The following is a 13,624-nucleotide window of genomic DNA, read 5'->3' on the forward strand; positions in this document are numbered from 1 at the left end:
TAGTAAAACATTATAAAATGATTAAGGGAAATGGTGTTTGGTTTACCAAAGATATCTTAAATTAAAAATCGTGACTCCCAAACAAGGTCGCAAGAGTAAAGTTTCTACTTTCTAGGGAGTAGTTAATGGTGATTTAAGAGTCGAACGTTCATTTTAGTTAATTTACTTTGCAAGCTTGGTACAGCCGTTCTGCGCATCTTCCCCACAATTCCACAAAGCTTTTGTACAAGAATATATTCAGAAATTCCAATATGAAAATGACAAGGAATAGAATATACACAAGTCAATAACGTTATGATACAAACTTTTTGCATATTGCACCTTCTCTCATAATCAGAATATCAAAACAAGCAACCCTACTTTTATTCTGATCACGTCATTTTCTTAACTTCTTTATTTATTTTTGATTTTTTTGTTTCGAAAGAGGGGGGTTGAATATGGACTGGACTGCCTTCAGTTCTTTTGCAAACACAGGATGTCCCCAAAATTAGTAGTGGCTCAACGTACAACTGTACAACATAATGACAGCAACTCAAAGGAAGGAAGGAGTCCCATTGGAGACCTGAATTCTTGATAAAATTGGAAAGCAGGGATTTCAAGAAAATTCCTACCTCCGAGAGCCATTACTGCGGTTGTGTCTCACATACTACCTGTGTGTCTGCAATCGCGGTTATTTTCTTCTGCAGCTCTGGTTTATTGGCCCCTACAAGTTTGTCAATCTGCTGGCTGTCCTTGAGGAAAAAGAAAGTTGGAGTTGCTTTGATATCCCAGGATGAACTAAATTCCTGAACCAAAAAAAAAAAAAAAAGAAGAAAAGAAAGAAAGAACAAACAATGAACTTGACTGCCGAAACTTTCAGATTACTGTTGGAAAATAATCCAACAAAACATCAAACAAACACTCGTATCATATGAATGTTGGTATCATGTAACATTTATGTTCGTATCATATAACACATTCAAGTCTTGTTCATTTATCTCCGAGACGCTGGAACTCCACAAGAATAGACATAAAACAGTGAGACCTAAAGAGTTAGCTAGTCAGGGAAGCAGAAGGGGGTATACGATTGAACTCTGAAATTTCTCAATTGAAATTCTTGCTACTTACTGTAAGCTCATCAACATCGACTGTTAGAAACATCAGAGAAAGATATTTCTCAGACAGCTCACAGTAGAATGGGGCAATCATTCTACATGGACCACACCATGAAGCACTGAAATTCGCAATAACCTGCCAACATTTCACTTGGGTAAGAAAGGTCCAAAATGCTAGAAAACACTGCAGGCAAAATGCAAAAAGTAGAACAAGGCAAAAACAAAGACTATATGTGGAAACCTCTGCGCCTTTCTGTCTGTATCCTCTCCCTGCACATGTGAGCAAACCAGCGTGCTTGAGGGAGAGACCTTAATTTGGTACACAGAGTTTAAAAGTGCCTAATTTTTTTTATGTAACTGCGCCTTCTTTGAGAATTAAGTTACATGCATAGAGGTGTGAGTTTGCACTTGCGTCTGGACAAGACACAACTTCTTCCATTTTTTTATTTTTTAGCAAGTTTCAATGAATACTTAAGGATCAGTATGTGGATTCCAGAAGCATGTCCTACACATTGACACATCTGCAGCAACCAGCAGGGCAAGTAAATGGTAAACATGAAAAGCATACTCTCCATCTTGATGAAATAAAACATTCAAAATTTTCTTGTGACCAACATCATGTTACGCAGTCCTACCAAAATCGTTCATAAGAGTACTGAAAGCAAGATCCTCATGCTAATTATTTATTTTTCCCTCCACAAAATAAAACATAATACTCCCTCAGTCCCATTTTATGTGAAGATGTTCAACTGGATATGCAATTTAAGAAATTAAAGAAGACTTTTGACATGTAAGCCAAATTTTGCAAAGTACCAAAATTATCCTTTTAAATGTGTAGTGATCAGAGTTTTACATGTCTTTTCATTATTCTCTCCTTACAGAAAAATAAGCTCTTACATCACGTGGGTCCCAACAAGTCATTTCATTAAGGGTAAATGGGGATGCTTTAATTAATACTTAGTAATAGTTTCCAACAAGAGAAAGGTGTCATTTTTTTTGGGACAAACTAAAAGAGTAAAAAGGAAGTGTATTAAATAAAAGTGATTGCTTTTCAAGTTATTCTCCTAAAACTCCAATTCTTTTTTAATAAGGTTTATCCTCCTAAAACTTCAATTTAGCTTCGCATAGATGATCTCCCCATAACACGAAAAGAAATTGATGAATGGAAAGAAAAGTGCTGCACATAGAAATTTTAACTGTTATCTCAGGCCACGAAGTATAAATGACATATAACACATGTTCAAGATTGACATAAAATTTACCAAGCCAAACTTTAACATGCCTTTAGCAATTGATAGTTACCAAGTCTGTTCATGTAGACTAAGCAAGTAATGAGTTAGAAACCTAGCTAATAGAGTTGAATTGTCAACTCCATAAAGTAGGTTCATCAAATAAACAAGTGAAGGTTTTCAAATTCAACTCGAGCTTGAACAATATTAGAATATGCTTACCACATCTGAGAATCCCCCCCCCCCCTCTCCCAAACACCCAAAAAGAAATCCATCAAAGACCAACTGAATCTTTAAAGGGAGTTTAGTTCTAATACCTCAACCAAATACCCCTCCGTTCTCCTAAATAATCGACCTCAAACCCCCCAAAAGACAACCCCCTCTTTTCTTTCACTCTCAAAAAGGCAACTGTGAGTCAAAGAGAGGATTTAGAAACAACAAATTAGATCATTATCTCCTGTCAAGTCCTAACACAAACATTTATCAAAATGAGGGCAAAGTTGAAAGTTTAACAATGTCTGGCGCCAAACAGTAGCTGATATCAGGTTTTTAGTGGCCGAACATACATTTGGCTAGTGCACTTCGTATAATAAAGGGAATAGGTTGAAATTTACCGCTCTATTTTGTAATATTAGTCATATTTATCCTCCGTTATACTATGTGGCCAAATTTACCCTCACCGTTAACAAAGTTTTTAAAGATACCCTCAAACCTAACGGAATTTTCACCGGGTTATTTTATTTACCCGATTTCACTCCTTTTTTTTTTCTTTTTTTTTTGAGATGGTAGCATATTGTATATTATAATAAAATCAGTACATAGGTTGTACTGAAACCATATTTACAAGTGAGTAGCCAAAAGAAAAAAAACTTGGACCTCAGGCCTAGCAAGATTCTAGGACATCTAGGATTGAAACAGTATCTTTTGCGTAGTTCTGTTTACACCAAAAGCAAAAAAGTAAAACACAATTAAGCTTGATCTTCTGCACAGAATTTCTTCTATCCTCAAAACATCTGGAAATCCTTTCTTTCCGGATTGTCCACCAAATACATGCTGGGATAGTTCTCCATCTATCTTTGTCTCTTGCTCCAGTTCCAGCTTCATCCCAACTGAAAAGTACTTCAGTAATCTTAATAGGCATTGTCCAAGCTATGCCCCTAAGATTAATAAAGATCTTCCATAACTGGTCAGTTATCTTGCAATATAAAAATAGATGGCTAACTGTCTCAGCATCTTCTCCACATAAGTGACATCTTGAGCACAATTGAATCCCTCTCTTTATAAGATTGTCTTGTGTCAGAACAGCCTCCTTTGCTAGTAACCAAGAAAAACATGCTACCTTATAGGGAATCTTGATTTTCCATATACACGTCCAAGGCCAGTTAATTAACATATAAACCCGTAACCCATAATATAAAATGGAATGACCCATTTTTCTAAATGTCTTAAGACATTTTATTTCATTTTGGAGAGAGACCGAAGTGCTATGTCTTAGGTTTTAATGCCTCTGTGATTTTGCTTCCAAAAATTTCTCTTCAAGGCTGCAAAGGCGCAATCTTTCTTCCTAAATTTCTCTGATTATGTTTATTTTAGTTGGTTTCTTGTAAGATTGTGTTCAATTTATGTCGTAGGGTTTTTGAGATAACTGGTTTAGAGTTTTCTGAGTTGTGTTTTCGTGTTAGGGTTTCGAGAATGTGCTAAAATTGTCAAATACGTGTTGATATGTATGTTTTGAGTTGTATATTGTGTGTTTTGGTTAATTTTGCTATTTCTATTTCTCTTATTGTTGTTTACGTTTGTTCCTTCTTTTAATGGGTCTTTTATCCGAATTTTTATGGAGAACTTCTCTTACTGATTTGGAAGAAACATTGCACAAGTTGTTTGAAAAGACATCGCACATTGGTCTTTCTCCAAAATTGAATAAAATGTCGTAAGACATTTAAAAAAATACGGGTCATGGGTTAAATGGGCTACGGGTTATAGGTTAATGAAGTGAAATCGGGTAAATAATCTCTGAAGAATGGGATGACACTTTCAGGAACATCAAGCAAATCCTCCTCCAACGACTAATCTCTGACCATGTTCCAGTGTCTTTACAATGTGGTTCTTGGGAGCACACCAAGTCATACGTCAAGTTTGATAACCGGTGGCTGAACACAGAAGGCTTCATAGATAGAATCAAAGAATGGTGGACATCTTTTGAATTTTCAGGGAGGCCAGATTTCATCTTAGCTTGTAAAATGAAAGCACTCAAAGGCAAGCTGAAGGAATGGAATAGAAGTAGCCAGGGGAATTTGGGATTGCAAAATACCAACATGCTAAATCAATTAGCAATGTTGGACTCTACTCTGGAATATAGAGCCCTAACAGAAGAGGAATCAGTAAAGAAGGCCTCTCTTCTCATGGAATATAAGGAACACCTGAAAAATGAAGAAATTGCATGGAGGCAAGGATCCAGAGCTCTTTGGCTTAAGAAGGGGGACAGGAATACAAGTTTCTTCCATAAAACTGCTAATGCACATAAGAGAAGCAATAACTTTGATCAGTTAGTTATCCAGGAATAAACAATTGTAGAGCCACAAAGAATCAAGGCTGAGATCATTGACTTTTACAAAGAGTTATATACAGAGAATGAAGAGTGGAGACCTGTGTGCAACTATGATATATGTCCTAAAATATCTGAAGAAGAAAAGGAGTTCTTACAAAGTAGCTTTGATGAACAAGAGGTGTTGAGGTGTTTGAAGATGTGTGCAGTGGACAAGGCTCCTGGACCTGATGGTTACACAATGGGTTTTTTTATCAAGTGCTAGGATGTATTGAAGTAGGACATTATGGAGGTTTTCCACAATTTTCACTCCCGCAAAATCTTTGAAAAACGTTTTAATGCATCATATATAGCCCTGATCCCCAAAAAGGTATGTGCAAAGGAACTGAGTGATTTCAGGCCTATAAGCTTGATAGGCAGTGTATATAAGCTAATTTCAAAAGTTTTGACAGAGAGGCTTAAAGGAGTGATGGAGAAATTGGTGGATTCACAACAGATGGCTTTCATCAAAGGAAGGCAAATAATGGATGTTGTTCTGATTGCCAATGAAGCTGTGGATTAAAGAACTAAACAGAAGAAACCAAGAATTCTATGTAAACTAGACATCGAAAAACCATATGATCATATAAACTGGAACTTCTTGTTAAATATGCTATGCCAAATGGGTTTTGGGGTAAAATGGATCAACTGGGTGAAATATTATATCTCCACTGTCAAGTTTTCAATCATCATAAATGGATCTCCTGAGGGTTTTTCCCCTGCCCATAGAGGTTTAAGGCAGGGTGATCCTTTATCTCTCTTTCTCTTCATAATAGTCATGGAAGGTCTGAATAACATGGTTAAAAAAGCAAAATGCAATGGATGGATCAAAGGGTTTGAGGTAGCTAGAAGTGGAAACAATAGTCCGGAAATCACACATCTTCAATATGCTGATGACACATTAATTTTTTGCGACGCAGAAAAGGAGCAGCTGAGGTTTCTAAGAGTTATTCTAGTACTGTTTGAAGAGATTTCAGGACTTCATGTTAATTGAAAAAAGAGCCATCTTTACCCAATAAATGAAGTACCTGATATGGAACAATTGGCACTAATCTTGGGAGGTGAAGTAAAAACTCTACCTACTGTCTATCTTGGCATGCCTTTGGGTGCCAAATCTAAATCCAACAAGAGATGGAACAATGTTATTGAAAAGTGTGAGAAGAAGTTGTCCAGATGGAAATTCCAGTACCTATCAATGGGAGGAAGACTCACCCTCATCAACTCAGTTTTAGATGCACTCCCAACATATATGATGCCACTCTTCCCTATTCCTGCAGGAGTCATACAGAGATTGGACAAACTAAGAAGAACCTTTTTGTGGCAAGGGAACAGAGAAGGGTTTTTCACTTAGTCAAGTGAAAATCCCTTATAGTTGGCAGAGCTCATGGTGGACTAGGCATCAGGAATTTGAAGGATCATAGCAAAGCTCTCAAGATGAAATGGCTATGGAGGTATTCTCAAGAACCCCAAACCTTATGGGGTAATGTGATCAAAGCCAAATATGGTGAGAAAGACAAGTGGATAACAAAGGAAGTAAATACAGCATATGGAGTTAGCTTATGGAGATCCATCAGGTCACTCTGGCCTATTCTAAAGAACCACTCATCCATCAAACTGCAAGATGGCAATAAAACCTCCTTCTAGAAAGATAACTGGTTGGGAGATGGATGCTTAAAGGACCTCTACCCTGATATGTATGTTCTGGCACAACATCAACACAACACAGTAGCTGAAATGTGGTCCCCACAAGGTTGGACACTTGGTTTTAGAAGAAGTTTGAATGATTGGGAGGTGGCCAGAATGACTGACTTCTACAAACATATGGAAAGATTCATAAGTTTACGGAGTGGGGTGGACACAATAAGGTGCCGGGAAAATAATAGTGGCATCTATAAGGTGAATACAGCATACAAGATCCTGAATCAAGCTAACCAGCAGATTAATAACTAACCTTGGAAGCATATATGGAAAATCAAGATTCCCAATAAGGTAGCATGTTTTTGCTGGTTACTAGCAAAGGAGGTTGTTCTGACACAAGACAATCTTATAAAGAGGGATTCAATTGTGCTCAAAATGTCACTTATGTGGAGAAGATGTTGAGACAGTTAGCCATCTATTTTTACATTGCAAGATAACTGACCAGTTATGGAAGATCTTTATTAATCTCAGGGGCATAGCTTGGACAATGCCTAGTAAGATTACTGAAGTTCTTTTCAGTTGGGATGAAACTGGAACTGGAGCAAGAGACAGAGATAGATGGAGAACTATCCCAGCATGTATTTGGTGGACAATTTGGAAAGAAAGGAATTCCAGATGTTTCGAGGATAGAGGAAATTTTGTGCAGAAGATCAAGCTTAATTGTGTTTTTCTTTTTTGCTTTTGGTGTAAACAGATCTACGCAGAAGATGATGTTTCAATCCTAGATGTCCTAGAATCTTGTTAGGCCTGAGGTCCAAGTTTTTTTCTTTTGGCTACTCACTTGTAAATATGGTTTCAGTACAGCCTATGTATTGATTTTATTATAATATACAATATGTTACCATCTCAAAAAAAAATAACCCAGTGGGAATCCGTTAGGTAGTTCTTAAAACTTTGTTAACGGTGAGGGTATATATGGCCACAGACAAATATTTCAAAAGGGGTAAATTTGGCCCTTTTCCCTATAATAAATGCTCTATTTGGGCCCATAATTGTTTTATTCCTCAATCAAGTGCCAAAGGCTTGACTCTATCACAAACGCAAGAACATATTTCCAGTAACTGACTGCATAAAAATTTAGGTTTCTTCAACTTCTGGAATAATCTCCATTTAATAAAAATTACTCTCTCTCTCACACACACACTGTATGTACATACACACACACACACACATGTGTACATGGCAGGGGGGGGGGGGGGGGGTTCATGATACTCACAATTTTGCCCTCTTTATTTGCTTCTGCCAACTTCTGATCCCAACTTTCTTTCGTAGTAATAAGGGACACATTTCCACCAGCAAACTTGACATTATGGGATGAATCACCATCATTGTTTGTGGACCGTGACTTGAAACAAGAGAAAAGGCTATGTACCTGGAAAAAGAATTTAATACTCCAACATAAGAACTCTTTCCATACTAATGAATTACTCTCAAATTGGGTTGACAGGGGTTTCAATCTATTGATTAACAAGGACATAGTGACATATAGATAACATATGGAACAATCTGCAAGTAAGATTTTCTAGGCTGCAACCAAGAGTTTTCCTCCTCCTATGTTTTTTGTGTATTATATGTTGGTGGGCTTCATTATTTTATACCAAAAGGTCTAGCTTTCCGCTTCTCATCAATCTAAGTTGCTCGATTGCCCTGGGTATTAGATGTTTGATTTATTAAATTCCCAAAACACCATATTTTCTAATTATGCAGCAATATTTTTTTTATAAATAAATTGGTTTTTCCATCAAAGGACATCAGCCTCATTATGCAACTCTATTTCAGATAAGTCCCAGTTAACAGAACACAATTAAGTGCAATATTGAAGTTTCTATTATCTGAAAAGTTTGGATAGTGTAGCTGGGAGAGACTAAATCCAAAGGAAAACAAAATGGATAGTCAACTTACTAGACGAACTCATGGAAGAAGATCGAGACAATCGTTCAAAGTCAAGAAACATGTGATGATAAACAATGGAATCCATCAGTATATGCTACATTACTTTTTTGTTTAAAAAAACGGTAAAAGCATATACTGATGAATTCCGATGTTTATCTAAATGTTTGATAAACATCGGGAGTTGACTGGCAAAATTTAAAAGAAGATAAACAATAGGAAAAATTCACCAATTTTGGATGTCTCAAGAAGAAATGGAATTAGCTTCAAAGATTTCTCAATTTTTAAGCAATGACACTAGGAATAAATGCATTGAGCAGGTGCCGAACAGAATATAAGAGAGGAACATATGGTAACTACTATTTTTGGATTTTCTTTCGGACCATTATGAGTTAGAGATGTTTGCAAGCTGGCTTGGGAGGGTAATAATGTTCCTTATGTATTCAGATACCAAAAGACAAGTTGAATTCCTTATAATGTAGATGATTAGGAATCAAAATCAATACCAATCTAGCAAGCTCAGAAAATATAGGGCAACTTAAGACCAGGAATACAATATAAGGTTGGAAGTTTATGCTATAATTCTTTGGTTGGGTTGTCTTTGCTTTGTTTCTGTGTTTCCATGTTAGCTCCAGAATTTAGTTGTGAGTTCTCTAAATCTATTTTTATCCTGGTCGAGAGCCATTTTCCTCAGTAACTAAGACTAAAGAGTTGTGTTGGTCAGCATAATAAAATCATGGGACTATAATCAAGCTTACAGCATTTCAGCAAATGCTATCTGAACTTTAACTAACGCAAGACAACTCAAAGATAAAAACACTCAGATGGAGTTCTTTTTTTTATTTTTTGGGATCAGGTAAGGTAACTTTTATTAAGAAACTTCAAAAAAAGTACCAAGGGGTTTCTCAGATGGTGTTCTAATTTTATCTTTCAAGAATCAAATAGTCTGTACTATGCTTTGTATTTTTCTTGTTTCTTTCCCTATTCAAAAATTTTGCACGTGCTCCGTCCTTTGTCACACAAACACATGAGTGAAGAGAATGATAACAGGATCACAGCGCACATATAGAGTCGGAGAAAGAGCGACAGAAAGCCAATCGAACTAAAATTGAGAATTGACAGAGCCAGGAGACATTAATGTGAACCAACTATAAAAAAGGGCTGAAAGCAGAGACGATGTAAATGCATAAATCACAAATAGGAGCAGGAGAAAGCAATGTGAACTAAGCATAATAGACTGGTAGCAGAGGCAGAGTAAATGCATAAACTCCACTAATTATTACTACCAAAGGAATTTCTTTTTCACTAAAGAGATGAACTGAAGGACAATTTGTAAGTGAATGTACCGTATCAGTGATCCCCATTTTTAGTGGACAACAAATCAACTTCCAATTTAAGCACCAGTAGTATCAGTTGAAAACCCACTTCCTGAAATCTGAGAAAGAGCAAATTAATGACAAAAACGCAAAAGGTCGGGCATGAATTGAACAAGATCATGGACCAAGAAGGATGAAGGTGGCTACAAACAGTAGCGGAGCCACGGCCAAGGAAGGGGGTTCTCAATGGATTTATATATATATATATATATATATATATATATATATATATATATATATATATATATATAACATTTGAATCCCCCTGTAGTGGCAAAGGTAGTTCAAAAATTGCTTGAAGTCCCAAGTTCGAATTTTTGAACCCCCCTTGTTAAAATTTCTGGCTCCGCCATTGGCTACAATCCCCTTTCAGACAACACCAAAACAAACAGTTCCTACTAATTTCAAGTAAAAACTATAACCTGCTTGACCTAAAACTTAATACCCCTTTACCTATGTTTATCTATTTTCCAGAAGATAAGCACAAATAGAGCTAAAGATATAAATTTTACCCCATTCAAGTAAACTACAAGCTGCTTGACCTAAAATTTAAGAGCCATTTCCCTATTTTTATCTATTTTCAAGAAAATAAGTATAAATAGAGCTAAAGATATAAACTTAATCCCATTCAAGTAAACTGTAAGCTGCTTGACCTAAATTTCAAGACCCTCTTCATAATTTTATCTATTTAAAGAAAATAAGTACAAATAGACGGCTGCTGGTTTCCCTCTTAACAAAAAAAAAAAAAAAAGGTACAAATAGAGACTCTTCAGCGTAAATAAAGATGTCTCACATGAATAATTAACTCAAAGATTAGATCTCTATCATATATTGAAGAAGATTATTGCATACATAAATAAAGGATAATTCATTAAGCTACAATTAGAAAATCAGCTAAAGGAATTGCAGGTAGAAGATACGAACCAAAAGCCCTATCTGAGAGGAATTCAGACAACAATCAACGAGGTTATGAAAAGATTCGCCAATTGTTTGATGTGTGTGTGAGAGGGAGAAGAATAGTAGTATATGAGAATTATGATGATGCCCCTCGATGACTTTGACGCGGTTTCTGCCAAATTATCCCAAACGTGTTTCTCGTTTTGTCTTCATTTTTTGGGATTTTTGGCAGGTTCCCAGAAGTGGGACTATTTGTTACATAAAGTACCTGTATAATGCAGGTGAAATTTTACCTGCAACTAATTTTTTTTAATTAAATAAATCAAAGTTAATTTAACTATTAAAGAAATACTAGTTATAAATGGGTGAAAATCATTTATACCCTCAAATTTTACTTTAAAAATTAAACTCCCTCCTTTATTTTGAACAATTATCATTCTCCCCATTTCTCAATTGACTTTTTGAATGCCTATTTTAATCTCTATATTAATCAATGTTATGAAATACATATTATATAGATGTCCACTAATCAAATATAACTCCCACTACTCTTCTTCATTATGTAAATAATCCTCACTATTTCTTACCACACCTCCATAACTTCATACATGATCATCCCCCATGATCTCAATAGTTAATACCTTGTCCATGACATCCCTTTTGTATTCAGTGACGGATCCAAGATTCCGAACAAGGGTGTTCAATATTATAAAGAAGTGAACAGTAAAAATTTCATCGAAGGGGTTCATCGAAATTTGTTGAATCCAAATGTAATGTCAAATGGGTACATACAAAATTAAATCTAAATAGGAACTAAACTGTCGTCGAAACTCATGCTAACAATATGTTGAAAACGCACACGTGCTAGCGATTTATATTTTATTTTATTTTATTTGGATAGTAAGAGATTGAGATTTTCCTTCCTATACAATATTAATCATTGTAACATATGCAGCAGAAGGGAATAAAATATCAGCAATTATCACCAAAGATCGAGTCAAAAGTATCTCAATTCAAAAAAAAGTCAGCAATTATTTTTCATAAGTTTATCAAAGAAAATGCAGTAGAAAACTCAATAATTTACATTATTAAAGTCTACATATTCAAGAATCATAAAACAACAAACAAGAGTCATTAACCTAAATTAAGAATAACCAATAAAACACTAATAAAATTCTGAGAAAAAGTTAGAAAGAGTAAGGAATTTACCTGGGATGCCAATGCCATGACAGAAGAATAGCAAGCAGCAGCAAGGTATGAAATACATATTATATGAATGCCTATTTTAATCTCTATATTAATCAATGTTATGAAATACATATTATATGGATGTCCACTAATCAAATATAACTCCCACTACTCTTCTTCATTATGTAAATAATCCTCACTACTTCTTACCACACCTCCATAACCTCATACATGATCATCCCCCATGATCTCAATAGTTAATACCTTGCTCATGACATCCTTTTTGTATTTAGTGGCAGATCCAAGATTCCGAACAAGGGTGTTCAATATTATAAAGAAGTGAACAGTAAAAATTTCATCGAAGGGGTTCATCGAAATTTGTTGAATCCAAATGTAATGTCAAACGGGTACATACAAAATTAAATCTAAATAGGAACTAAACTGTCGTCGAAACTCATGCTAACGATATGTTGAAAACGCACACGTGCTAGCGATTTATATTTTATTTTATTTTATTTGGATAGTAAGAGATTGGGATTTTTCTTCCTATACAATATTAATCATTGTAACATATGCAACAGAAGGGAATAAAATATTAGCAATTATCACCAAAGATCGAGTCAAAAGTATCTCAATTCAAAAAAAAGTCAGCAATTATTTTTCATAAGTTTATCAAAGAAAATGCAATAGAAAACTCAATAATTTACATTATTAAAGTCTACATATTCAAGAATCATAAAACAACAAACAAGAGTCATTAACCTAAATTAAGAATAACCAATAAAACACTAATAAAATTCTGAGAAAAAGTTAGAAAAAGCAAGGAATTTACCTGGGATGCCAATGCAATGACAGAAGAATAGCAAGCGAGAGAGAGAGGGAGTGGAGTGAGCACGTCTGAGGTAAAAAGAATTAAATTGCAGCTAACAGGAATTGAACCTGCAACCTTCTACAAAATCTGAACACCCTTGACCACTAAGCCAAGCTTTTGGCTTGTGTCAAAGGGGTTCAACATATTATATATATACTTAAAAATCAAAATTACCCCTATATAAACAGTATAATTTTACGACGAAAGGTGTTCGGATGAACACCCTTTCGCTCCCCTAAATTCGCCCTTGTTTGTATTACCTAAATATCATCCTATAAATGGAGGGTTTGGACATCATATTGTACACACTTGAACACTTGATAAAATAAGAAAGTTATCTCTTCTTCTCTTATTTTATTACTTATCTTCTTATTTTATATTGTTATTTTGAGCTTAGCTTCGTAACACGTTATCAGCACGAGTCTCTAAATAATTGAGCTATCTATTTCAATCCGATATTATCTCCTTCCTAAAAGATCAAGTTCATGGTTGAACTACAAAATGTTGACTACCTAGAATCAGTTACATTGCCCGTGGAAGCTCGAGTATTTCGTATGTGAATCAATTTGCTTAAATTTCCCAGGGAGTTTTTTTTTCATTCTTCTTATGAATTCTCATTTTTAAACTTTGGGATTTATGATTTGGTATTGTTATATTACACAAAAGTAAAATTATATTGTGCAGGAAAATGAGTGAAACGGTCCAGTGGCGAAGAATGGTTCATAGTCATATATACATAAAGTACATCTATCTTGATGGTTTATTATTACTTGCAGTACTAAATTATTGTTAGACAA

The 13,624-nt window shown here is 35.2% G+C and overlaps 1 protein-coding gene across 3 annotated transcripts; it reads right to left on the minus strand.

Moving 5' to 3' along the window:
* Positions 1–219: 219 nt before the first annotated feature.
* On the minus strand, positions 220–11,022 carry LOC104102380 (thioredoxin H9-like). Of its 3 annotated transcripts, none has more exons than XM_009610083.4 (6): positions 10,796–11,022; positions 9,842–9,930; positions 7,822–7,977; positions 1,108–1,230; positions 612–785; positions 220–509 (listed from the first exon to the last, which is right to left on the minus strand). In XM_009610083.4, exons 2-5 carry the CDS (start codon positions 9,857–9,859, stop codon positions 624–626), a joined length of 459 nt encoding a protein of 152 aa, XP_009608378.1. In that variant the 5' UTR covers positions 9,860–9,930; positions 10,796–11,022; the 3' UTR covers positions 220–509; positions 612–623. The 3 variants fall into 3 exon arrangements, with proteins under 3 accessions (XP_009608378.1, XP_033513618.1, XP_070037842.1); XM_033657727.2 differs by having other exon boundaries at positions 9,842–9,923; positions 10,796–10,968; XM_070181741.1 differs by having other exon boundaries at positions 220–785; positions 10,796–10,996.
* Between the last annotated feature and the right edge of the window lie 2,602 nt (positions 11,023–13,624).

Source organism: Nicotiana tomentosiformis, chromosome 7 (assembly GCF_000390325.3).
Source record: "Nicotiana tomentosiformis chromosome 7, ASM39032v3, whole genome shotgun sequence".
Classification (NCBI taxonomy): Eukaryota; Viridiplantae; Streptophyta; class Magnoliopsida; order Solanales; family Solanaceae; genus Nicotiana; species Nicotiana tomentosiformis.